This window comes from Limanda limanda, chromosome 7 (assembly GCF_963576545.1).
Source record: "Limanda limanda chromosome 7, fLimLim1.1, whole genome shotgun sequence".
In the NCBI taxonomy this organism is placed as follows: Eukaryota; Metazoa; Chordata; class Actinopteri; order Pleuronectiformes; family Pleuronectidae; genus Limanda; species Limanda limanda.
In genome coordinates, this window is record NC_083642.1 from 12,280,702 (window position 1) to 12,308,424 (window position 27,723).

Here is a 27,723-nt window from a genome sequence, read left to right on the forward strand (position 1 = left end):
CCACTACAGACACACAAGCAGTCATAAAGATAAAAAGAGAGAGAGGGGGGGGGGGCTCCCCATAGGCTTGAGTGGAGAATACGTAATTTACCCTCAACACCCGACATTGAACGGAGCAACCAGCGGAGAAGTTATTGAAGATGGATGACATTAAATCAATAATTGAAGTGGAGAAGTACAGTGAGCTGTATGATCCTCGGCACATGTTGTATAAAGACAACACCAAAAAGGATAAATGCTGGGACACTGTTGCAGTTAATGTTGGAGCGACAAGTGACTATATGCGTTTATACTACTGGGTCAACAGGTGATATTATTAGCGCTGCCCGGCGCCTCAGCGTCGCTTCAGCGTCCGTTGTGAACCCGGCGTGCCTCGCTGGCCTCCTGCAGAGCCATGACAGCGGAGCTCTGGAAGCGCAGGTCGGTCTTCTCTCACCAGGCGCTGGAAGGGCAGCTTGCGGATCAGCAGCTCCGTAGATTTCTGATAGCAACGGAACTCTATCAGAGCCTGAGGCCCGGGACCGCATCCTTCATAAAAGTGACACTAAAAACTCAAAGTACTATTCAAATACAGTTTCTCCCAACGTGTTTGTTATTTTATGTAGTTAATATCACGATAATCCATGTCCAAGACAAGTCCATTTCCCCAGATAAGATTTATTCGTTATTTTCCACTATAAACACACTCTGACCTCCTCCAGCTTTTATTTTGTTACTACTTCCTGTTACCGGCATTTGAATTTGCATATTAGTTAAATATTTAGTTACTCGAAACATTTAGATTTAACATTTAGATTTAGATTTAACATTTAGATTTAGATTCAGATTTAAATTTAACATTTAGATTTAGATTTTACATCTAGATTTAACAATTAGATTTAAATTTAACATTTAGATTTAACATTTAGATTTAGATTTTACATCTAGATTTAACAATTAGATTTAAATTTAACATTTAGATTTAACATTTAGATTTCAATTTAAAATAAATATAACAATTACGACTATAAACTAAAATTTCTAGGGCTGCAAAGCAGCACTGGGTGGGCCCGAGCACATGCATTTTGAAGCGTTGCATGCTTTTTGTCTGAAAAAACAAAAATAACCAGTTCTGTGAGAGATAGACGTGACCTTTGCAAGAAATAAAGTTTCCTTTGATCTAGGAAGCCTGAAAATCAAAGGATTCATGGTCCATGTATGTTCGCGTTACAGAACATCGTGTTTTAATGGCGTGTAATCAAACTTTGACGCCATGCCACGGTCACACCGTGTGACGAAAAAAAATCCCTGTCAGTTTTTATCTCCATCTTGTTGTGATGACACTCATCTCAATTTGAAGTTGATCCGATGAAAGCCCTGGTACAAGTACATCAAAGTAAAAATGTGGAATATGGCCAAAATGGCCACTAAATCCAATTGCAGCTAAAGACTTTTTTGTTTGTCTGGTCATGATACACCTGTATATCTTTTTTCTTGAAGACCGGTCAATGTGAACACGTTCCAGGGGTCTTGGGGGGCACCGTTGAGCCATTTTGCGACGCCCATTGAAAATTCCTTCAGAATACGTAAATTTTCACCACTTTCTAACTTTCTGCAAATTTTGGTAAGAAGTTGAGCATGGTAAAGCCCTCAAAAAGCCAATTCATTTGCCTGAATAATAATAATAAATAATCCTTACAATTTCAATAGGGTCTCACCTGACACCTTTGATGTCAGTGCTCGGGCTCTAATTACAATTTCAATAGGGTCTCACCTGACACCTTTGATGTCAGTGCTTGGGCCCTAATAATTAGGCCTGAGTTGAGAGTCATGAAGGTGACCATGCCGCAGTACACAAGTGGTGTAGAGCAGAGTCAAAGTCACATAGATGGAAAGGGGAAGTTACGTGGACAGAATTTCCATAGTGAACAGACTTCTCCCAGCTCATGGAAATCTAGTCATTAAAAATGTCATACCCAGGAAAAACATCACTGATGTCGCAGAACTTTGTCGGCTGTGTTTCCTGCTCATGCAAACAACTTTATTTTCAGCTGCTCCATCTTTGCATTGAGCTTGTGCCATTCAAATTCATTTCTGAATAAACTCGAAAGTGTACTTGAGGTTGTCTGGAAAACTCCGATCAAGGGCATTAATGAGCCCAAACAGCATGATGAACCCCATTATCACCCTTCCTAAGTTGTCCATGACTTTGATGCCTTCAATCACGGTTCCCACATCCTCTGGCTCCACATCTCTATCTCTTCAGACAGTGTATGTCCCCATGATTGCGAGTGCAATGTCCCTCTCTGTAACCTCAGTGGCAGAGTCCTAAACAACTCAAATACAAAATACTTTTTAAGCACAATGCTGAACAACACAATAGAAAAATGCAAACAAAAATATAAACTAAAATTTCTAGGGCTGCAAAGCAGCACTGGGCGGGCCCGAGCACATCCATTTTGAAGCGTTTCATGCGTTTTGCCTGAAAAAAATAAATAATGACTGAGGAAATTTTGACACATAGAGCTGTTCAGGCTTGAACTCTGATCATGAGACAGAAGTTTGGTGGTGATAGGACAATGCACAGTGGAGTTATGACAACATCGTCTCCTTTGGCGAAGGATGAACCTTCGCCGTTGACACGGTTTGAGGAAATTTCCCAGTTCTGAGAGAGAAAGAGACGTGACCTTTGCAAGACATAAAGTTTCCTTCGATCTATGAAGACTGACACTGCAGGAGTGGAGTTGTTTGTTTACGGCTCAGCATCAAAGGATTCATGGTCCATGTATGATCGCGTTACAGAACATCGTGTTTTAATGGCGTGTTATCAAACTTTGACGCGACGCCACGGTCACACCGTGTGACGAAAAAAAAATCCCTCAGTCAGTTTTTATCTCCATCTTGTTGTGATGACACTCATTACAATTTGAAGTTGATCCGATGAAAGCCCTGGTACAAGTACATCAAAGTAAAAATGTGGAATATGACCAAAATGGCCACTAAATGCAAAATAGCAGGCTTCCTGTTGTGTTTTTCCAATTGCACCGAAGACTTTTTTGTTTGTCTGGTCATGATACACCTGTATATTGATTTTTGTGAAGACCGGTCAAAGTGAACACGTTCCAGGGGTCTCGGGGGGGCACCGTTGAGCCATTTTGCGACGCCCATTGAAAATTCCTTCAGAATACGTAAATTTTCACCACTTTAAAACTTTCTGCAAATTTTGGTGAGAAGTTGAACATGGTAAAGCCCTCAAAAAGCCAATTCATTTGCCTGAATAATAATAATAAAAAGTGGTGTAGAGCAGAGTCAAAGTCACATAGATGGAAAGGGGAAGTTACGTGGACAGAATTTACATAGTGAACAGACTTCTCCCAGCTCATGGAAATCTAGTCATTAAAAATATCATACCCAGGAAGAACATCACTGATGTCGCAGAACTTTGTCGGCTGTGTTTCCTGCTCATGCAAACAACTTTATTTTCAGCTGCTCCATCTTTGCATTGAGCTTGTGCCAATTCAAATTCATTTCTGAATAAACTCAAAAGTGTACTTGAGGTTGTCTGGAAAACTCCGATCAAGGGCATTAATGAGCCCAAACAGCATGATGAACCCCATTATCACCCTTCCTAAGTTGTCCATGACTTTGATGCCTTCAATCACGATTCCCACATCCTCTGGCTCCACATCTCTATCTCTTCAGACAGTGTATGTCCCAATTTTGGTAAGAATTTGAGCATGTTAAAGCCCTCAAAAAGCCAATTCATTTGCCTGAATAATAATTATCTTACAATTTCAATAGGGTCTCACCTGACCTTTGATGTCAGTGCTCGGGCCCTAATTAACATTTAGATTTAACATTTAGATTTAGATTTAACATTTAGATTTAGATTTAGCTTTTGGATTTAACATTTAACATTTGGATTTAAATATTTTAAATATCTCTTAGTTGACAAATATTGTAGTAAATGTGCAAAAAAGTGACTCAAAAATTCACACCAGTTTTTTAAACATGGTTTGAAGCTAAATGTGACAAAATGTTGCTATTATTTTCAGCGTGAGCTACTTTACAAACTGCGATCCATAAGCAGGGTCTTCACTGAGAACCTCAGGGTTACGACCAGGCACGTATGAGGTCAAAAGTTCCAAAATGTAGCTAGGTACGAGAAGTGTGTCCGTTGTGTCCGTCAGTGACTTTTCTGCCTTTAAAAAGTGGCATGAACACGGACAACCTTTCTGCCGTTAAAAAGCGGCATGAAAACCTATCTAGGAGAGCTTGAATTCTATTCACGCCCACAATTCCAGCTTGACCCTGTGGCACATAGTCTAGGTCAGAGGTCTTCAACATGGGGTCCGCGCCCCTAGAGGGTCCGCGGAGGTACTGCAGGGGGGTCGCGAAATCTTTGGTGGATTAGACAATTTTTAATTTTTTTTTTTCACAAATTGAAATGTCTTTCAATACACATTAACATGCATCCAACATATTGTGAGGCTGATTTGACCCTCTGCCTGACAACCTCCATCCATCCAAGATTAGATAAGTTGTGTGCTACCCATCAGGGTCGGATATCTCACTAATGTGGGAGTATGTGTGCCATCCACAGATAGCTTGAGGATTCACTGTCTCTTCTACATGTATGTTTAAAATAAAAACATGAATCTGTGAATTACTTTAATAGCTCAGTTTTGAATGCAAGATGTACAGTGGGTACGGAAAGTATTCAGACCCCTTTAAATATTTCACTCCTTGTTTCATTGCAGCAATTTTCAAAAATCAAAAAAGTTAATTTTATTTCTCATTAATGTACACTCAGCACCCCATCTTGACAGAAAAAAACAGAAATGTAGAAATTTTTTCCAAATTTATTAAAAAAGAAAAACTGAAATATCACTTGGTCATAAGTATTCAGACCCTTTGCTGTGACACTCACATTTAACTCACATGCTGTCCATTTCTTCTGATCCTCCTTGAGATGGTTCTACTCCTTCATTGAAGTCCAGATGTGTTTAATTAAACTGATTGGACTTGATTAGGAAACGCACACACCTGTCTATATAACTTACAGCTCACAGTGCATGTCAGAGCAAATGAGAATCATGAGGTCGAAGGAACTGCCCAAGGAGCTCAGAGACAGAATTGTGGCAAGGCACAGATCTGGCCAAGGTTACAAAAAAAATTCTGCAGCACTCAAGGTTCCTAAGAGCACAGTGGCCTCCATAATCCTTAAATGGAAGAAGTTTGGGACGACCAGAACTCTTCCTAGACCTGGCCGTCCAGCCAAACTGAGCAATCGTGGGAGAAGAGCCTTGGTGAGAGAGGTAAAGAAGAACCCAAAGATTCTCTGGTCTGATGAGACCAAGATTGAACTTGTTGGTGTTAAATCTAAGCGGTATGTGTAGAGAAAACCAGGCACTGCTCATCACCTGCCCAATACAATCCCAACAGTAAAACATGGTGGTGGCAGCATCATGCTATGGGGGTGTTTTTCAGCTGCAGGGACAGGACGACTGGTTGCAATTGAAGGAAAGATGAATGCCGCCAAGTACAGAGATATCCTGGAAGAAAACCTCTTCCAGAGTGCTCTGGACCTCAGACTGGGCTCCAACAAGGCAATGACCCTAAGCAGACAGCTAAAATAATAAAGGAGTGGCTTCGGAACATCTCTGTGACCATTCTTGACTGGCCCAGCCAGAGCCCTGACCTAAACCCAATTGAGCATCTCTGGAGAGACCTGAAAATGGCTGTCCACCAACGTTCACCATCCAACCTGATGGAACTGGAGAGGATCTGCAAGGAAGAATGGCAGAGGATCCCCAAATCCAGGTGTGAAAAACTTGTTGCATCATTCCCAAGAAGACTCATGGCTGTACTAGCTCAAAAGGGTGCTTCTACTAAATACTGAGCAAAGGGTCTGAATACTTATGACCATGTGATATTTCAGTTTTTCTTTTTTAATACATTTGCAAACATTTCTACATTTCTGTTTTTTTCTGTCGAGATGGGGTGCTGAGTTGATGAGAAATAAAATTAACTTTTTTGATTTTAGCAAATGGCTGCAATGAAACAGAGTGAAAAATTTAAAGGGGTCTGAATACTTTCCGTACCCACTGTATGTTTATAAATGGCAGTGGCATGGCCACCCTGTACCTTGCACATGTTTAAATTTAAAACATGAATATATGAACCCGTGTAATATTTGAATAGCTTAGTATTGATTGCACAATATCAGGGTAGTTATGTTTATACATGGCACTAGGCCCAGTTTAATATAAAACACAATTTTATACAATATATATAGTAGTGGGTCCCGTCCCGTCAGTCGTTAACATCATCACCTGAGGGCTCGTCCAATCACAGCCTTGTGAATGAAGGGTCTGTCTCCCGCAGACATAAAACTTCCGACTCGTGTTTTGCTTGGTCTGACCCTCAGCCTATGAGTCAGACGAATGACTCTGCTTTCGGTGTAAATAACTTGCTGAAGTCGACACGACACTGTTTCCCTGGAAGAGAAGATGAGTGCGTTGGAACGTAAAGCCGCGGGCCCAGTGTGGACGAGTTGAAGCGGAGAATTCAAACTCTGTGTGTCAAAGATTAACAGAGATAAGCATTTATTTACATACTTAAGGAACATGCTGCTCAATGCTCACTGGAAATACCAATTATAGGTTCACTAGGAAAAAAAATAAAGCAAACCACCTGTTGTGGACAGTACTGCCGTTGTTCTGTATCCTACATGTATTTTAGCCTTCAGTCCCAGCTTCGTGTTTCGTCTCATGATGTGGGAAGTAATACTGGCAAACACCATTTTGTCTGAAACTGAAACCTCTGCCCGAAATAGTTCTTATGATTCTCTGAGTAAATAACTGTAGAGGGAGCAGTTCCTGTTCCCTAATTTAAGTTTCCAAAGGTAGTTGGTCACGTAGCAAAATTCTTTCGGCCCACATACCACGTCAAAGGATGGCACTTTGGCAGATCTGGGCCACAAGCGAGCCATCGTAATATTGCATTTCAACTGAAAGTGCTAAAGACGGCTTGAATTTGTTTTGTGCTATATTAGGGCCATACTCACCCTTTACCACAAGAGCCACTTTATGTTGACATCCAGAGTTCACCTTGCAGAGATAACTGCATGTTTGCCAAAAAAAAGCCAGCATTTGTTTTGGAATATTCGGGCCGCATTAGCTATTTTACAAGTGGTCAACTTTAGGCGTCCTATTTTCTCTGGCCCGGAGAAGGCCAGAGGTGCTGCATTATTACATCCGTGTAAGCCATCAATTTGGCTTCGATGATTGGCAGCACAGACAGAAAAAATTCCTGCAGGGGGAGCAGTTTTTCCTCCGTGAGGACTGGGGAGAAGCACTGGTTGGAAAGAACTGCCCGGTGCTTTGCGTTTTGGACATCCAGGGCGACAATGTCTCTGTGCTGGAAAGTTTGCCTGGAAATATCTCACCTGGACAGATTTGTTTGACTGTCTCTTGCAAGGGTAAGTGTAGTTTTAACGTTAGTCAATTTGTAGTCATCATGGTCTTTTTGCTTTTGCTATCTCGCTCTCTGCAGGCAATTTGGGCTCCAGGTGACGCAGGTGTGGTGTTTGTAGGCTGGTGGCATGAGCCTTTCAGACTTGGCCTCAAGTTCTGTGACTTTTGTCCCTCTGTTCATTAAAAGTTTTCCACTTTTTGATTCCGAAAAGTTAGCTGTGGAAAGTGTCCTGAAAGGTCATGAATTTGACGCACAGAAAGTGGCACTTTCAGGAGGCCCCCACGGTGGTTTCCTGGCCTGACATCTGATCGGCCAGTACCCAGAATTTTACAAGGCCTGTGTGGCTCACAACCCTGTGATAAATGTGGCAACGATGATTGGCAGCACAGACATCCCAGACTGGGACGTCTCTTCCCCACATGTTGTTACCCAATTGTGGTGTCACAGACTCACTACACATGGTCACGCCCGGCTTCAACTACAAGCACAGACTGTTTACCTGACCAGACTGTTTGGGAACAGATGTTGAACAAGTCCCCCATTAAACACGTGACACAGGTGAGGATTCCTGCACCTTGACTGCATGTGAGGCTCGCACGGTGTGATTTCCTGGCCTGTCATCTGATCGGCCAGTGGCATTCTACAAGGCCTGCGTGTTACCAAGGGAACAGCCACTCTCTTTCCAAGGTGGATGCCGAGTCTGACGGCTTTATGAACTCCGCTCTATGGATAATTCAACACTTAAGTCAGTGACAGTTAATATCACTGATATTCTAACTTACGAAATAATATTCTTATTTCGTAAGTTACAGGAAGTAATAACATGTTTTTTTTTGGGCTACCTTGACACGCTGACAGAATCAACTTTAACTGTAAATAAGTAAATGTACAAATTCCTTTTTATACTTGCTAAGTGTTTTGACACCAGCTCACTTAGCAAGCGGCTAGTAGAGCTAGCAGGCGGACTTGCTAACAGCTGCAATGGGAAGTTCCTGCTCGTACTAAAGCTAATGTGTCACAGACTCCCGTGTTGTTGGTGGTAAACTAGCCGAGTTAGCCGCCTAGCTTCCCGGCTAGAACATGACTCAGGTGTTGTTCGCTGTGAGACGGTTTGTGTCACCGGGACGTGCTGTGAGTTTGTCTGCTGGGTGTTGTCAGGTGATGAGCCACCCGAAGGAGATAGCACAACTCTACCGGGAGATCAGGCTCTTCCCTTCGCTGAGTAGAGCCGACGTGGGACCTGTCGTCATCAACGAGTATGAAGGCACATACAGTCACATCACCACAGGTGCGTGTGTGTGCCACAACCAACACGATATGTCACAATCACCCCCAAAGTTACTACTTTGTGACGCTGCAGATCTGGAGTAAAAACATCAAGATGAAGAGCATCAATATAACAGCCCTAAAAAAGCACGGCAAAGTCTATGAAGATGGTGAGTCATCAGAATTTCTCTGTTAATCAGTTTCTATGAAACTTGACTTTTTACATGTGCCAGTGCAGGTGTTAATCACACAATTGTTTGCATCCCTAGAGAAATTTGGCTGCTTGTTTTGGTCCCACTCTGAGACCCAACTGCTGTAGAGGTGCTGTAGAACCACTGGCAGATCTTGACCTTCACACCTCCCCCAGATCAGGACAACAGTCAATACTGTAAGTCTTGAAATTCTTCATTTTAGTTTTTTTCAAATGGTCCGATGAGATTTAGTCTGTTTTGTCTACTGTTAAATTGCCAGCACATTTACGAATGCAAAACTATCCTGGCTTTGATAACTCAGATTTTGTCAACATGAATACTTCATACTTGCTGTTGTATGTCTTGTAGTATGTGCAGTTTCATCAATCCTATGCAAACAGTTGTTTTATTGGTTTCTCTAAAGACTTTCTTGAGAAGTTTAAATGAGGAAATTGTAGTGGATACTGTTGACTACAGAGCAGAAGTGTGTCGTCACTGATACCACAAATAGATACCGCATGACTCGTTGTCATTTCTCAACCGAGTTTTTTCACATGGCCCAGGTTGTAACCAGCAGGCTTTAATAAATGTGTTTCTATCTGATCATGCAGAGCTACACACGTGTGGTGTTTTATCATTGTTACCTCTGACATTCTGGCCTGGCAGCTTTAAGCAAGTGAGTGTGGTGAAGGGCATGTGTATGTCTTGTTGTAATGGAAAGAAGTTTTCAGTAGTGAACATCCAACAGGGACTTCCCCTCAAAACCATTCAGTGAAATTTCTGTTCTGTTTCCTACCTAACTAGGTGCATGGTCACGGGCGGGTTCAATTACAGCCCAGAGCGTCTACCTGACTCTACTGTTTTGAAAAAGATGTTAGAAATGTCCCCCATTATACACGTGACACAGGTGAGGATTCCTGCACCTTGACTGCATATGTGACTTCATTGGCGTTGTTACACAATATAGTAACCTAAGGAGATCTCTTTTCTTAGGTACAGACCCCGGTCCTGCTTCTCCTGGGGGAGCAGGACAAGCGTGTACCGAGCACGCAGGGAATCGAATACTACAGGGCACTGAAAGCAAAGCAGATTCCAGTCCGGTAAGCATTTTGTCTTACATAACCAATAACACACAGTACTCAGATATACATTGTATGACAAGCAGTGTTGGGAGTAACGGCGTTTAAGTATAACGGCGTTACTAACGGAGTTCTTTTTCAGTAACGGAGTAATCTAATTAATTACTTTTGTCATCGTTACAACGCCGTTATCGTTATTGATAATGTAAAGTGGCGCGTTACTACAATTTGGTTGAATGAAGCGTGCGGTGTCATATTACACCCCAGCTGCGTGGAGAGAGCAGGGCGGGGGGATGACGACACCGTTGCAAACGCGATGATGATTGGCTGGGTGGGCGCGCGGATGCCCTGCTCACGCTGTCTCACTGCACGCTCTGACTACAGCTCAAGACAGCGACAATGGCGACGAGCCAGGGAAATTCAAACTTCGCTGGCTGTGGTCACAGGAGTTAAAGGATAAGGCTAAGGCAAGTTTGCTGGCAGAGTGCCGTAAAATTGTCCATGAAGAACCACAGCCAGGTACCAGCAGCACATCTTCACATCACACAGATTCAGCCAAAGAGAGCGATTTCTTTGCTTTTGAGGAGGATGAGGACACCTCTTCAGCAGAAAACCAGGTGGCAGACTATATTAGATCTTCAGAACAAAACTTAAACTCTCTGTGTGGATTTTCTCTCATCAAGTAAATGTCACTACGTTACAATGCTGCTACTCCATCTAGTGCACCTGTTGAGAGACTGTTCAGCCTGGGCAAACTTGTTTTCTCTCCGAAGAGGAACAGGCTGTCGGACAAAAGATTTGAAAAGCTTCTCCTCCTACGTTACAACCACTGGTTTAATTGTTAGATGAGAGGAGTATTTCAGTATAGATAGATTAATGCATTGATCATTTTCACTGAGAATGAACAACATGTTAAGCTACATTGAGAGTTGGATAGTGCTCTGTTTATTGTGCAATAATATACAGGTTCAGAGAATTGCACTACTTAAAGGTCAAATTTTCGATTGTTTCTTTTACAGAGATTTGCACTATACTTAATGGCCAGATCTTCCTTTGTTACTTTTTACCCAAGTTTACATTTGCGTGTTTTGCACTTGATTGCAAAGTGTGAATAGCTGAATATTATTTATTTTTAACATTTCATTTTGTTACTGTTTTGAATATTTAAGAGTTGGATAGTGTTATGTTTATTGTGCAATGGTATACAAGTACAGATAATGGCACTACTTAATGGCCAGATTTTCCTTTGTTTCTTTTTACCCAAGTTTACCCAAATTTGCACTTGAATTTTATTTTCAATATTTATTTTTATATGTTTTAATTCTATGCATCATATGGCAGGCTGCAATCTATTGAGTTCAAATAAATACCAAATGTTCTAAAATACTGTATATAGTGTTTTTATTCTTCAATCAGTTAATATAAACATCTTTGACGTTAAAGATGTTACAGAACGTAACAGCGTTATAAAACATGAAAAATAACGCCACAGTTACTTTGCTGAGTAACTAATTACTCTAACAATGTGGTAACTGAGTTACTAACTCAATTACTTTTTGGGAGAAGTAATTTGTAACTCTAACTAATTACTTTTTAGAAGTAACTTGACCAACACTGATGACAAGTGCTCTAACGTGTGTTGTTTAGGCTGCTGTGTTACCAAGGGAGCAGCCACTCTTTCTCCACGCTGGATGCAGAGGCTGACGGCTTGATGAACTCCGTTCTATGGATCATTAAACACCTAACCTCTGCTGACCATAGAGAGAGAGATCTGATGTGTCCCAACTCTCTCTCCCCCCCCCCCCCCAAGTCTGGTAGGATCAGTGCTTTCACTAAGAATGTTCTTCTTTTTAAATAATTCATATGCTTTTGAAAGAAATACGTTTTTTGTGTAATTTCAGATGGACAGCTGTCCGATGAGGATATTAAGGTATTGAAAGGATACGTGGCTGTTGTTTATACACATTATTTATTTGCTCCTCAGGATATCTTTCCAACCATACCATGTATATTCCTATTCATAGGAATTGACTCGGGAAATAAGGCGCATGATGAATAAGAGGGTTAGTGGTGCAGAGAAATTTCAAAGATTGTTTATCTTTTTTTCATGCATGATCATGAGTTATAACATAACTTGAATTATTTGTTCCTACACAGGATTGGGTGGAGAACAGCAAGGCTGGATATGGCTGGGGCGGTTTTTGCTGCTGGAAAATGTTGCCATTAATTTGGCACATTTGTGCAAAAAATAAATAGTTTAAAAGAAGTGAAAAGCAAATTGGTCTGATTTCTTTTTGAGAGATGATTTAAAAGATGTGCTTGAGATGTGATTATCAGCTTGTATTTGAGTTCAGTGGGACTAAGCTTGGACATGTGCGGCGGTATCACAACCTATGGCGCTGCCTGCATGACAGGGAAAAACTCGGGAGTCGTAAGAATACTTGAGTAAGCTTAGAATGCAACTTGGAACCATTGTTTTTTACATGAAATTAAATCAAAAATAAAATGACTCAAAGAAACAAACTAAAAATAAAATCACAAAAACAGTTATTCTCTAACCTCTTGGGTCTTCTTCAGGTCTTAGGCCTCTGACAAAGCAACATATTTCTATCTGAGCTGTGAGGTCCTTCCACTACAACTTTCAGAGCAAGAGTGAGTGAAGACTGAGGGCTCCTCTATTTGTAGTCTGCCTCTCACAAACTCCTCCCCCTTGTCTATTCCACTGTGATCCTTTAATTCTAAACCTGTGAATAAAAATAAACCTGTTTATATATATTATCATTACCGTGTATCTATGAATATATTATATTTTATTGGACTTAAGTGATATATTTATTCATTTATATTCTATTTAAAATAAAATTGTGACTGTCATATCCATAAACTGTGATTGTTTTAACTCACATATCAAATTACATGTTATTCATTTGAGTAGACTACATCCATATATTGATTTTGTAATAAATAATGTTGTTATTACTACTTTGTGACGTCTACGAATTGTCTTTTTTTCATTATTCTTTGTGAATTTCTTGTTCTTGTGAGTAAATCATTATATATATGTATATATGTGTTTATTTATTCTTTTTGATTAGTGTAATTTGGAGAATATGTTGTATAGAATATCTGGACTTAGATAAACACTCAACACTCTCAAGTTAGAAGGTTTTAGGTTTAGGCAAAGGCCAGGATCCAAGGTTAGCTTTTTGGCAGAGAGAACGTGGGTAAGGTTTAGGCAATAGTAGAGGAGACTTAGGTTTAAGCATGGGTTAAAAATGGTTAGCAATAGGGCAATAGGCCACTGCCATTCTTATTTAGTCTAGTTCGGAGGTTAGGTTTAGGCAAGGGTCCATAGTGGTTAGGGTTAGGGCAAGAGTCTAACGTTGGGTTCACACCGGACACTGTGCTAACCTAAAACTTACTCTCCAACTCTAGAAAAAAATCATTAAATGCCATTTTACTGTAGGCTGATAACAGCAAAAGTATGTGGTATTATTAGCGCTGCGCTTCAGCGTCCGATGTGAACAGCCAAGCGCCTGCGTGCTAGAGATTAGCGCGCGCTTCAGCGTCCGGTGTGAACCCAGCGTAAGGTTAGGTTTAGGAAGAGAGAGTGTGTGAGTTAGGTTTATGCAATAATAGAGTAGGTTTAGGTTTAGGCTTGGGTAGAAAATGGTTAGGATGTGGGCCCTAGTCCACGGCCAGGATTCTAAACCCACTGTACACTTTATGAATTATGTCTCCTGGGTGCTGACTATTATCTTCATTCTAATTAAATGCCCCATGTTGTTTAGGAGTCATGAAATATTCACATAATTGTTGAATTTATTTTAACTTTCAGGCCAATTGGTTGTTCCATCTTCTCTCCATTTTCCTTCATTCTATATCAGTCCAAGACAAATTGTATTGGAGGCCTGCTACTCTAAGTGATTGTGGTACATGTAATTTGAAGTGATTGACTAGAGAAGTATTTGTATTTTTCTTGTGTCACAAATTATACCTGTGTTGTACCATTCTTGTGGCTATGGAATTTTTTGTTTCTCCTTCATACTGTTTTCCCATTTTCCCAAATTTTTCACAGAATATTAAGTACACGCAATTGGACGTCTGTGCTGTGAAATTATGAAATTGATCTTGGTGTGTGTGTTTCTGATGAATTTAAGTTTCAAAACACTTATTATAACATATTGTTTTTCTTGTGATGCTTTGGTGTGAGTGTTGCCTTACTTAACTAGCAGGTATTTTAAGTTTGTATTCCTCCAGTGATCCTTGATCTTGTATCATTGTTTGAAAAATGTTCTTAAGTTTGTTGTTCATTACTCCACTAATAGTAGATAATGTTGTAATAATAAGAATCATTTATCTATCTATTTGTGGTTTTTGTTCTTTATAGTAATTTAAACAGTGTCTTAAAAATGATCTTGAATATCCCCTATTTCGTAGAGCACTAAACAGTATTTTGACTGCTGCTGTTATATCTGAATTGTACATATTCTGTGTAAACTCACCAGCTCGTTTTAAAGAGCAGTTTATGTGTATCAGTGTCCTTAAAATAAACCTTGATGTTCAATTTATGTGATTGTGTGATTGTCTGTCGCTTGAATACCATGGTTAACAAATGCATCGAACTCCTCCTTGGAGTGGGTCCAAATCCCCCAAATGTCATCTAAATATCTAAAATAATGCAACGGCCTTCTGCCAGGGCTTTCTCTTTCCAATCTGCCATGAAAATATTGGCACAGACGGGTGCGATTTTTTTGCCCATCGCCTTCCCTTTGATTTGTAAATAAAATTGTCCATTAAACTCAAAATCATTTGTGGTAAGTGAATTAAAATAATTGTTATGGCGCCTGATCCGGCCTTTTGATGTTAGGATATTTTTTCATTATGTTTTTCACAGCCAATACTCCCGCTTTGGTATCAATATTGGTATATAAGCTGTCTATATCCATGGTGAACACTAATGAATGTGGAGGGATTTGTAGGTTTTTAACAATTTCTGGAAAGTGATATGTATCTTTAATATAGAATGGGTGTCCTATTGACAATGGATTGAGATAATAATTGATAAATTCTGCAGTTTAGTACGTTTCACTTCCACAGTCAGATACTATTGGCCTGCCTGGAGGCACTTCTAGTGGTACAGTCCATTTTTCTGGATCCTTATGAATTTTTGGGAGCATATAAAATCTCCTAGCCCTGTTACAACATTTGTGTTGCTCATTCCTTGGCCCATCTCGTTATACTTTTTATGTTTCACATACTCACCTTTGTTCTTTGCCTAATTTTCTAGCTACTCTGGGAGTAGAGGTGCACCCACTGATGTTCCACACCAACAGAGGAGCCATCAAGTACAATGTTTGGGACCCAGTTTTACAACTATCATTCAATTTACATTACATTTTCAGTGTGATCTGCCATTGATAGCGTTGACCGTAATGAGCAATTAGCAGGCAATAATCAACATCACGTGACGGAAGCAGGAAGTGAAGTGTTATTGTTATTATTATTAGGGCACAAGCACCGAACAGGGTGTGAGACAGTGAGGCCCTTTTTTTCCTTCTAAATGCGTAGGGTTAGAAGTCAGATTTCACTGTATGAAGAGATAAAACACACTTTGATTGGCACAGTGTTATGTGTTTCTGTAACAAATCAGGATCTTCTTCTTCATTTGGTTTGTTGGCGGTTGGCATCCATAGTTGAATTACCGCCACCTACTGTTACTGTTACTACTGTTACTGTTTACTGTTGTCACCTAACTCATGATAATATTTATTTAAAAACATTAAAGACATTTAAGACAGCTTTGATGTCTTTGATTTAAAATTTGACAAATAAACCTATTGTGAGGAACGGAACTCTTCAGAGATCAAAACTTTATTTTGAAAGATTTTTAACTCATTGCCTAAACAAACTTCACCTTCACTGAATCAACCGTCTGGTGAGTTGAATATTTTCCACCTGACCCTTGTTGAATTAAGCAGATTTAATATGTTATAACAAACTATGTTATAATTTGAGTTTGGTGGGAGTAAAAGGTTGAGAAAATATATTTGTATGTGTCATTGGCAGTTTTATCTTCATATATATATATAAGTATAAAATGTGGGCTCATTTTTGATTACGTACAATAAACATGTTTATATAGTCATAGGAGTAGTTTTAGTGATAGAAGTATGGGTCTGTAATGTATCTTTATAATGTTTTTTCAGTCAAAATAATTGGCTTTTTGATGGCTTTAACATGCTCAAATACTGAGAAAGTTTAATAACAAACATAAGACAATTGAAGTTCAAATTATGAGAGAATTTCAGCAGAGTCAACAGCTTAGTTGACACATGAATATGGTGCTGAATTTGCCAGTATTTTGGGAGGACAAATATTTGGGACTTTGATACGTGATGACACAACTGATATGCTTTATGTGAGGCACAGTGTTTGGGTTACAGCAGAAAGCATTGGTATTTGATCATGGTATTCAATGTAATTAATTATAGCACACTTACTTACAAATGGGAATTCCATATAAGCTACAAATTCAGATTTTATATTAATGTTAAGCCTGGTGTACTTACGCCAGATATTTTAGTTGGTACCCTAGTTAGTAACTTTTAGAAGTGAGTGAAACTATCCTGATTTTCATTTGAAAAGCTCATAGCATTGTCATTTACATGTGACAGCCTCCCCTAGGCCTAGGAGTAGTGGGGTCACCTCCCAACATTCCTAGGCTAAGTTCCTGGCATTTTTCTGTGCTGCCTGCAGATGACCAGCCATTAACCAAAAACTCTCTGAAATTTCCTGTGACACTTACTTACACAAACTCTTCTTTTCATGTAGTGTCAGGTGATGAGCAACCCGGAGGAAATAGCCCGACTCTACCGGGAGATCAGCCTCTTCCCTTCGCTGAGCAGAGCCGACGTGGGACCTGTCGTCACCTCCCAGTATGGAGGCAAATACAGCAACATCTACACAGGTGCGTGTGTGTGCCACAACCAGTGATGCCGGTAACGCGTTACTTAGTAACGCTTTACTCTAATCTGACCACTTTTTTCAGTAACGAGTAATCTAACGCGTTACTATTTCCAAACCAGTAATTAGATTGAAGTTACTTGTCCAAGTCACTGTCCGTTACTATTTTGTCATTAATAGTAAAATATATATTTGATTGAGAGATCGTCAGGTGTGCTGTGAGAAATTATTATCGCGGCTGGGGGAGCAGTCGACCTGGCGCTCTCCTCTCCACGCAGCCGGAGGCTCGGTGTGCGGCCCGCCTCGACGTATTTTGGGAGAGGAGGTTCTCGTCCGCGGCGCCTCACGGCGTCTCTGGTGCGGGGCTTTCTTTCTCTTGGACCGCGGGGTGGTGTCCGTCGCCGGTGCAGAAGGCGGGCCGTCGGAGGGGACCGGGTCGGCGACTCTGGCCGCGTGCCGGGCCCTTCTCTCGAATCACCTCAGCTACTGCGCCCGCTGGGGAAACCCCCCCCCCCCCTTCGCCCCCCCCCCCCCCCCCCCGGCGGTGCGCCTCGGCTGGTGCGGACCACTCGCCCCACTCCACTGTTTCACTCATTACATGCGATAACAACATAAGATTAGACCAAAGTTATGGTCACCACATGTAGTATCAGCCTACATGTGGTGTTATACACGTGTTTTTTTTTGTAAAACCAATCATTGCTTCTCTAATGCTGTGATTAACAGGTACAATGTTCATAAAACATGTTGAAAAGAATTGAATAGTTACATTTTATAAACAATGTAGATCATAAATAGTAAGTTTTGCCATTAGAGTGTTAACAGTTAAATATGTCAGGTCAAGAAAGACTGTCATTATTTTATTTTAGAAAAACAAGTATTTATGTTAAGTGAAGTCAAGAAAGACTGTATTTTTTTCAGGAAATAGTTCGAAAGTTCAACTTAAAATGTCAGGAGATACATTGTACATTGTTGTTGTGTACATTACTATTAAAAATGCACTTCTAATAAAGTGAGTGTTGGCAAAACCGGTTGTCATTTTTAAGTTGAGGCGACGGGGGTGTTGTCGGCAGCTTCTGAATGTAACTAATAAAGTAACTTGTAATCTAACTTAGTTACTTTTAAAATCAAGTAACTTGTAATCTAACTAAGTTACTTTTAAAATCAATTAATCTGTAAAGTAACTAAGTTACTTTTTCAAAGTAACTGTGGCAACACTGGCCACAACCAACACGTCACACCATCTGTCACAATCACCTCCTCTTCCCCCTACTACTTCATCCCTCCTTCCATATGGAAAAAAGTGACCAGGCCCAAAAAGGATGTGAAGGAGAAGTAATAAGGAGCCAGGAAAGGAGACTCACGGTGCAGATAAACTTCACTTACAGCCAGTTACAAAAAAGAAAATGTCAAATTTATTAGATAAGTTACACAGACTGCAGGGTACTTTGTGCAGTGCACACAATTATGGTAAAGTTTCCTGTCCACAACTGTGAGGATTTCAACTTTTAACTATAGGCTGTGGCTGACAGAATTCTAAACAAATAAAGATAGCATCATTTCAAATTATATTTGTACTCTTAACAATAAAGATAGGAGTAGTTTTGGCTAGATATTATGCCTTCATACAAATAATTTTAATAACTGTTGCTGCTTAGTGTTAATAATGAATCTTTCACTTGTTGTAATTTCTAACTTCTGATATTAAAGGCGTATTCCCTTGGATTCATTCAACATCATATAGATTTCGAGCAGCTGTCTGATAAGTCCTGGAGGTCAGACAGAGTGACGTTGTTGACTTAAAGGGACTCTTACCTTTGTTGCATTTGAGAATTACAGCACATTCGAATCATCCCGCCTTCCTCCAATGCCCCACCCCCTCGTTCCCATCCGCGGTGTTTTTTCTTTAGTTTTTCCCCCTGGGAGCGGCTGTTTCAGTACGCCGTGGACCACCTTTGTCTGCCATCGTCAGTCGCTACGGTCGCTACTCGCTACTGTCTGCCGTGGAATCAAAACAAACCCTCTAGTTGAGGACGCGCCTTGATGACGCGGGCCCGAATGCGCCACAAGAAGCAGACGGAAAACCTGCATGTCCATGCAGCAAACAGACAGGTCTGTCGGCCAATAAGGTCCTTCGGTCCGAAGAATTTTATTGGTTGAAGTTTTCACTAAATATTACGAGAGTGAAATAATTGTTTGCTTTAACTCCTGGTGGGTCTGTCTTGCATTTAAGAGTGTCATTACCTTATTAATACCAATTTAACCTTATCCACAAAAAGTGTAAAAATGCAACAAAGGTAAGAGTCCCTTTAATGTTGTATGTTGCTTTGGTTTCAAGGAGCCGAATGTCAAGTTTGTTTTGATGAAGCAGACACACAATAATATTTTCTCCAATTACAATGGCACTCACTCTTTGCAATAAAGGCGGGAGGGGAGGTAGGAGCAGTTTGAGTCAGGTATAATACCTTATACAAATCATTATTTGAAACCTTTCTTTTATCTATTTAAAAATTGGAATTTGCTAGCAATGAGAGTGCGTCACAACGATGGTCAGTCTCACAGCTGTCTTGATAAGAGAGAGACGAGAGAGTTGTCATGGTTAGGTTGGTGCAGCCAAGATGGCTGGAGCATGACATTTTTCTACTCAAGGCTAGGCTATGAGACAACATCAGACTAGCTGGATAGAGTTGCCTAGCAACTGGCAGAGTAGCGTAGGAGCATGACGGAGAGCTGCTGCTATGTCACTTCCTGGATTCGGGGACAAGAGGCGTGGGACTGTGGCTGGACCAATAAGGGAGATCAGAAGTGATTTGCGGTGACACCCCTCCAATATTTTATAACAAATCACATCAAATCTACTGTTATAATTATATCAAACCCCTGCTGTTCGGGACCATTGTCAACTTCCTACTGCTAACTTAATTAGCATAGGCTGTGATAATTGTCCATAGCTATGAATAACTCTTCATTGTATCTTTAAATAAAGCACTTGATTGAACCAAAACCTTGGATCGGCTTCTCTCATATTTAAGGATAAACCAACACGCTTGACACAACAGAATGACACGTACCGAGAAACTGTTTCTCAAAATGAAAATGTGAGGTTTTCAGTTTAATTAAAGGAACAACTAGGTTTCCTTGGAAATTAAAATGAAACAAACGCAACTGAAATGTTGATCAAATGATCATGTGAGGAATATACGTGCAGAAAAGCTTATTGAAGTGAAAAAAAATTCTCTAGCCTGCATTATACTAAAAATAACTATATTTTAACTTAACTTATTTTTAATGATCATATTTATATTAGCTTTTAGTTCGGATCATTATATTTAGAATTATATTTAGTTCTGATGATGATATTGTGAACTAAAATTTCAATGTGCTTGTTGTTCATCGTGAATTCAAGCAGTTCTTATTTCAGCAGCTGCTGAAATACTTCCGGATCATTTAACACAGTTAGGATCTTTCCTAACTTGAATGGAGTATTTGAACGCTCCCCAGGTCTTTGTGTGGGCTCTATTTTTGAAAATTATTGTATTTGTTTTCTGTTCTCTGCAGAGTGGAGCCAACGTGACCTGGAGAGGAATGAGAATGTCAAGTTTTGCCGGCAGTACATTGTATTCCACAATGATAAGTCGGTGGTCTTCTCTGTAGCTTCAGGAAACTGCACTGAGATTAAAGGAGAGTATGTACAACATTTTGTCCTTTTATCTGGAGTTGGAAGTGTTCCCCTCGACCTGTTTCTCATCAATGTGTTCCTCCTGTCAGGTTGTTGAGCAAGGATTCCCCGTCAGGTGATATGAAGGCTGTTGTCAGAGAGTGTAAAATCAAAGCGGAGGACAAACAGTTTCTGGAGGTGTGTGGTCATCCTTCTCACTCACACTCACATCCACTATGATGAATGTCTTTGTTCCACTACAGTTAGTTTTAGGTTGAATATTTAACACACATTTACTCCAGATCAAGTTATGTTTTTAAAATATTGGTATTCAAATATCAGAAGCACAAATTGAAAGCAAAAAGACACATGTCTTGTCATCACCTGACTTTGCTCTCTTCTCCTGACGTCTTTGTGACGCTGCAGATCTGGAGTAAAAATATCAAGATGAAGAGCATCAATCTAACAGCTTTAAAGAAGCACGGCAAAGTGTATGAAGACGGTGAGACATCAGAATTTTTCTGTTAATCAGTTTCTATGAAACTTGACTTTTTACATGTGCCAGTGCAGGTGTTAATCACACAATTGTTTGCATCCCTAGAGCACTTTGGCTGCTTGGTTTGGTCCCATTCTGAGACCCACCTGCTGTATGTGGCGGAGAAAAAGAGGCCCAAGGCTGAATCCTTCTTTCAGGTCTGTTGGCAGAAACTGAGTCACACAAAACGCTGCTGCACTGTGCTCTACAATCAAAGAGTTTCAAGCATGTTGCTTTCCCCCTCAATGTGTCAATGTGTTCAGTACTGTAAAAACAAAACAAACTTTTTAAAGTCGCTCCATGGTTACTTACCTTAATTGCACAGTGTAGATACAAGTTTCCAGCTATTCAGTGAGTTTCTGTAAAGAATTTAATCCAAGAATCCAAGTTGGGGATAAAAAACCTTTCTTGCTGATCCTGAATCACTAAGTCAGTAGACTGTTGACTTCAGCAGATTCAGACTCAACACGATAGAGCAGATATATCTCAATAGTTGTTGCATGCCATTGAGTGGAAGCTTATTGTTTAGCAACTTGACAAACCGGTGCATGTTGAACAGTTTTCATGTTGACTGCATCCCATGTATTTTCACCTTTAAAAAAATTAAATACCTAGACATGCCTTGCTGGAATGTGGACGTCAGAACAGATTTAGTATTTTTTCACCATTGACCATAGCTCCTAGGCACTGTGTGTAGGATTAATGTAATGTAAATGTCATTGCTCATTATTCTGTCTCCTTTCTGCTTGTAGACTGTGTCACCAGATCTGTCTTCTACTGGGGACGAGGTGGAAACTATGAGAGAGGAGAAAAGGGAGACTGTAAAAGTAATTGAAATGAACACTGTCAAATTTCAAAATTGAAAACATTGTCACTCATCAAAGGTTTAATTTTTACATTCCTATGTCAATTGTCCGTAGTTTGATCTGGTTTATAAAAAAACATTCCTGCAGGGGGAGCAGTTTGTCTTCCGTGACGACTGGGGAGAAGCACTGGTTGGTAAGAACTGCCCGGTGCTTTGTGTTTTGGACATCGAGGGCGACAACGTCTCTGTGCTGGAATGTGTGCCTGAAAATATCTCACCTGGACAGGTTTGTTCAACTGTCTCTTGCAAGGATGAGTGCTCTTTTAACGTTTGTCTATTTGTAGTCATCATAGTCTTTTGCTTTCGCTATCTCGGTCTCTGCAGGCATTTTGGGCTCCAGGTGACACAGGTGTGGTGTTTGTAGGCTGCTGGCATGAGCCTTTCAGACTTGGCCTCAAGTTCTGCCCCAACAGGAGGTGATTACTGTTTACACATGTCAGAGAAAAGTTAAAATTGAAGCTGGACTTTGAGAACTGTATATCTTTGTAAGGCTCACAGGCTGATACTGCTCTTCAGTAATGTTTTCCCCTTCTCTGTCAGGTCGTCTTTATTCCATGTGGACCTCACTCGGGGTAAATGTGGTAAGTTGGGGTTTGCTCCTTCTATCATTTAGGTCTATAGTTCCTATTTAATAATCATCAACTATGTTATTTATGGTATGATGACAAGCAAGAGTTCTGCGTGAAGGCAAGGTTTTCACAACTGAATTTGACACATATTAATGTATTTCACACCTAACAGCTTGTCTAGTGTAAAATTATTATAGCTACTAATTGCGGATGTTCACATGTGTCTGTTTATGTCCATCAGAGCAGCTGTCATCAGGCACCAGTGCAGTGTATTCCCCCAGGCTGAGTCCAGACCAGTGTCGAATTGTCTACTTGGAATGTTATGTCTATGGCCCACATATGCAGTGCAGCAAGCTCTGTATGGTGAGACAGAAAGAAGCCTCTTTTCCCCACGATCCCCGTACAGATCTGTTATTACATTCATCCTGAGTGATCTGATCACTAGTGCAGGTCTGAATGCACCCAAGGTGGTCTGGGCCACATGTGAATGCAAATATGTCCCTGACCATTTATGAAAAACCACCCACTCAGATGACGTTCTTTGAATAGCTACAGTTTCACAATTAATCTAAAGTATTTTACATCTCTCATTAGTACACACAGTACATACAGTACAGACATATTTCTGTGCATACCTATCTCTCTCTTCCTTCTCCACCTCTCTCTTGCTCTCAGACACTCACAAACACGTATACAGTGGAAACATATGCAAAATTAGACTTGGTCAAAACAACATAATGTGGTCTTTGCAAACAAAAATGACGTACATATTCATTAATATGTACATAGAGGGGAAGTGAGATCAGATCACAAGTGGTTACAGTAGATGGAAGATGCGAATAGAGGAACTTTAAGTCGACCACTTGTCAGATTCTCAGGACAGATGATAATAGCAGGTCTGTACAAGGTGCCAGGTATATCTACTTTCCCTTCTTTACAAATGGCACTGTCTTCACTGAAGATAGTAGTTACACGTAATTTTCCATCTTGTGGTTTTCTATTCTGTTGACATATAAATAAGTTGTTGCAGCTGTACATTCGATTTGCTCTATATGCTTACTTTGTGTTTGCAAATTATTTCTAGTATGACTGGTATACCAAGAAAACCTCAGTGGTGGTGGATGTGGTAGAGCTACCTGGAGAAGGTGAGGAATAGTTGAGAGTAAAATCAATGTCCCCCTTTCTTTCCTACTATAAATATTAACCTTATTATGTCTGTCTGCATTGGTGTGTCTTTACAGATGGGTTCACTGGTCTCTACAGCTCTCAGTTGTCCCTTCAATGCTGGTCAGCCGATAGTCAGAGGGTTCTTGTAGCTTGTCCTCAGCGCAGCCGCAAGGTACAGTCAGCTCCAGAGAAGTGGCTTTTTATTATGTCAATGGACAAATTGCTATTTTTTCTGATAGATTTACATTTTGCTCTTGTAGGACCTGTTGATGGTGGATATTAGCACAGGGAAAGTCACCTCTCTGACTTCAAGTGAGTCACTGGACACTTTTTTAGTTTACAGATTTTGTGCTGACAGTCTCCACAAATGAATTTACTTATAAGAGCACTGTTCTGATAATGACCTCTGTCTGCAGAGCGTGATGCTGGGAGCTGGTGTCTGCTGACCATAGAGAGAGATCTGATGGTTGTCAGCTTCTCTTCTCCTAACTACCCCCCAAGTCTGGTAGGATCAGTGTTTTCACTAAGACTGTTCTTTATGTCAGTAATAATATTTCATATAGAGTATATATAAGAATGTTTTTACATAAATTACATATGGGGATTGTGTTGGGGTGCATTGCAATGCAGAAAATAAAACTTCATGAGATGGAGAATAAGTTACATCACTCATTGCAATGTCATTTCTCTGTCCAGAGGGTTGGTTTCCTTCCAGCCAGAGATTCTCAGGAGCAAATTGAGTGGGTGACTTTGGAAGACTCTCAGGTGTTACCTGATATTCACTGGCAGATCTTGACCTTCACACCTCCCCCAGATCAGGACAACAGTCAATACTGTAAGTCTTCAAATTCTTCCATCTTTTTTTTTTTCAAATGGTCGAAGAGATTTGGTTAGTTTTGTCTATTCTTAAATTGTTTCAAATATATGAGGGGAACAGAATATTTGATAAACACCTCTGCATACACTAGTCTTTTCAAATACCCCCAACATATACATGTATAGCCTAAAAACATTCTGTTGGATAAACACCTTTCTGACAGAATCCACAAGAAACTGAGAGTATGAGATCTCAAATCATAGAGTTATAAAAAAATATCAAATTGAATTACATTTGCCAAGGTTTTCCTAGTAAACTGGTGAAGTACATACAAGTAAAGCTAACAGCCACCTTCCTCTAAGAAAAAACAAACCTCAGCTGATCTGGGTCGAACAGACTTATCAACACATTTGTTTGCTTTGTTAAACCTGTTAACAGTTTGCAACTTCTATTACCAGAGAAGGATAAAAGAAGTTTATCAGTGAAAGCTCCCAGTTAGATTTAAGTCAGATAAAATAATTGTGTCAATGAAGGGCTTCGGTTTTACTGTGAGACAAATAGAGTAATATATGTGATATTAAATCAGACTAACAAACTGTTTTTTAATTCTAGCTGGCCTTGACTTTGAAGCCTTGTTGATCAAACCAAAGGAAGTGAAAGATGGAGTGAAGTTGCCTCTTATCGTCACTCCTCATGGTTGGTTCCTCTCTTCATGGTTCTGTTGCCATTACTTGTTTCGACTGTAAACAAAATGAAGTCAGATAGAAGATTGTCGCACAGTATCGACTACATGTTTAATGTTCTGCATTGATCATCATTATGCTTCCATCGTGAAACAATCTATTAATCCATGCTGAGTTTAATTTTAGGATTGTGTGAGTGTAGGGATTTGTCTCTGCTCAGTCAAGAGCTACTTCTACAGATAAGATTGGCAAAGGCAACAGTGGTTGCTATGACAATCCTGTCCTTAGTGACAAAATGTTAAATCACCCTAAGGATGGTCTTTTGTAACAGGGATTTCCAATGCTGTTATACAATTAATATATTTAAATGTATAGTATTTACATTTACAATATAAATGTGACATTCATGCTGGACAGAACTGAGGCAAAAACTACACTCAATTATGAATAATAACTGTCAATCTGTATTGTTGTTATTTTCCATTAGGGGGTCCCCACTCAGTGATTGTAGCTGAATGGCTTCTGTCGTCCTCTGTGCTGTGCAGGATGGGCTTTGCTGTACTGCTGGGTGAGTTCATGTTTGACACCTGCTCAGAAGACAGACATCCACTGATAGAATTCAAACTCTGTGTGTCAAAGGTTAACAGAGATTAACATTTATTCACATTCATTTTCTCACATACTTCAGGAACATGCTTCTCGATGCTCACAGGCAAAACCAATTATAGGTTGGAATGCTAAACTATCCTGGCTTTGATAACTTAGATTTTGTCAACATGAATACTTCATACTTGCTGTTGAATGTGTTGTAGTATGTGCAGTTTCATCAATCCTATGCAAACAGTTGTTTTACTGGCTTCTCTTAATACTTTCTTTAGAAGTTTAAATGAGGAAATAGTAGTGGGTACTTTTGACTACAGAGGAGAAGTGTGTCGTCACTGACACCACAAAAAGCATGACTCGTTGTCATTTCTCAACCAAGTTTTTTCACATGGCCCAGGTTGTAACCAGCAGCTGCACTTAGAGTCTGTCGGCTTTAATAAATGTGTTTCTATCTGATCAAGAATACATCAAAATATCTAGCCATGATACATAGAAAATAATGTGTTTTTGGTTTGCTTAATTTTTTTATTCTAGTGAACTATCGTGGCTCTCTTGGATATGGCCAGGACAGTATCCTCTCATTACCCGGCAATGCTGGCAACCAGGATGTCAAAGATGTTCAAGTAAGAACAAAAAGCACCACAAATGAGCCCATATAAGGCTTTTAAAAATCTTATTTAGTGTTATATAACTTTGTTTGTGCATGTAAAAGGTCTCTGAAGTTACAAAAGCCAAAGTCCATGTCAAATATGAGTCCCCCCTCATTTGCATTCCTGGCTTGTTTCCCACTAAACACTTTTAAATCCCTTTAAAACAAAGGACAGAATGTTTAACAAGTCATGAATTTGATACGCTCTGAAAGTATCTTCATCTCCTATAAGTAAAAATTACTTTTGTCCCTGTGTTCTTTAAAAGTTTTCCGCTTTTTGCTTCTGAACAGTTTGCTGTGGAAAGTGTTCTGAAAGGTGATGAATTTGACGCACAGAGAGTGGCACTTTCAGGAGGTTCCCACGGTGGTTTCCTGGCCTGTCATCTGATCGGCCAGTACCCAGCATTCTACAAGGCCTGCGTGGCTCGCAACCCTGTCATCAATTTGGCTTCGATGATTGGCAGCACAGACATCCCAGACTGGTACGTCTCTTCCCCACATGTTGTTACCCATTGTTTATGGCTGTGTCAGTCATGCACAGCTACACACGTGTGGTGATTTTTCATCATGACCTCTGACATTCTGGCCTTGCAGCTCTAAGCAAGTGAGTGTGGTGAAGGGCATGTGTATGTCTCGTTGTAAGGGAAGGAAGTTTTCAGTAATGAATACCCAACAGGGACTTCCCCTCAAAACCATTCAGTGATTTTTTTTTTTTTTTACTTTCTTAACTAGGTGCATGGTCACGGCCGGCTTCAACTACAGCACAGACTGTTTACCTGACCCGACTGTTTGGGAACAGATGTTGAACAAGTCCCCCATTAAACACGTGACACAGGTGAGGATTCCTGTACCTTGACTGCATATGTGACTTCATTGGCGTTGTTACACAATGTAGTAACCTAAGGAGATCTCTTTTCTTAGGTACAGACCCCGGTCCTGCTTCTCCTGGGGGAAGATGACAAGCGTGTACCGAGCAAGCAGGGAATTGAGTATTACAGGGCACTGAAAGCAAAGCAGGTTCCAGTCAGGTAAGCATCTTGTCTGACATAACCAATAATGCACAGTCAGATATGCATTGTATGACAAGTGCTCTAACGTGTGTTGTTCAGGCTGCTGTGGTACCAAGGGAACAGCCACTCTCTCTCCAAGGTGGATGCCGAGTCTGACGGCTTTATGAACACTGCTCTATGGATAATTCAACACTTGAGTCAGTGACA

The 27,723-nt window shown here is 40.3% G+C and overlaps 1 protein-coding gene and 1 long non-coding RNA gene across 2 annotated transcripts; both read left to right on the forward strand.

Moving 5' to 3' along the window:
* The first annotated feature begins 8,538 nt into the window (after window positions 1-8,538).
* Window positions 8,539-27,721, forward strand: LOC133004802 (acylamino-acid-releasing enzyme-like). The gene is made up of 23 exons (XM_061074325.1): window positions 8,539-8,616; window positions 16,835-16,964; window positions 20,519-20,645; window positions 20,729-20,816; window positions 21,045-21,120; window positions 21,220-21,311; window positions 21,906-21,980; window positions 22,107-22,244; window positions 22,343-22,434; window positions 22,559-22,599; window positions 22,829-22,950; window positions 23,672-23,732; window positions 23,829-23,926; window positions 24,015-24,066; window positions 24,171-24,259; window positions 24,451-24,589; window positions 25,184-25,267; window positions 25,742-25,822; window positions 26,392-26,480; window positions 26,798-26,988; window positions 27,239-27,341; window positions 27,428-27,534; window positions 27,616-27,721. Exons 1-23 carry the CDS (start codon window positions 8,539-8,541, stop codon window positions 27,719-27,721), a joined length of 2,259 nt encoding a protein of 752 aa, XP_060930308.1.
* Window positions 8,623-11,680, forward strand: LOC133004803 (uncharacterized). The gene is made up of 6 exons (XR_009678342.1): window positions 8,623-8,894; window positions 8,994-9,112; window positions 9,527-9,591; window positions 9,720-9,822; window positions 9,909-10,015; window positions 11,642-11,680. It is a non-coding gene; the product is annotated as an uncharacterized LOC133004803 (long non-coding RNA).
* Window positions 27,722-27,723: the final 2 nt, after the last annotated feature.

Bases quoted from the DNA above. Each gene is read 5' to 3' on its own strand.
- LOC133004802 (XM_061074325.1), top strand. From the start codon at position 8,539: ATGACTCAGGTGTTGTTCGCTGTGAGACGGTTTGTGTCACCGGGACGT. The intron at 24,260-24,450 runs GTAGGATCAGTG...TTCTCTGTCCAG, and splicing joins CTAACTACCCCCCAAGTCTG to AGGGTTGGTTTCCTTCCAGC. The intron at 26,481-26,797 runs GTAAGAACAAAA...GCTTCTGAACAG, and splicing joins AGGATGTCAAAGATGTTCAA to TTTGCTGTGGAAAGTGTTCT.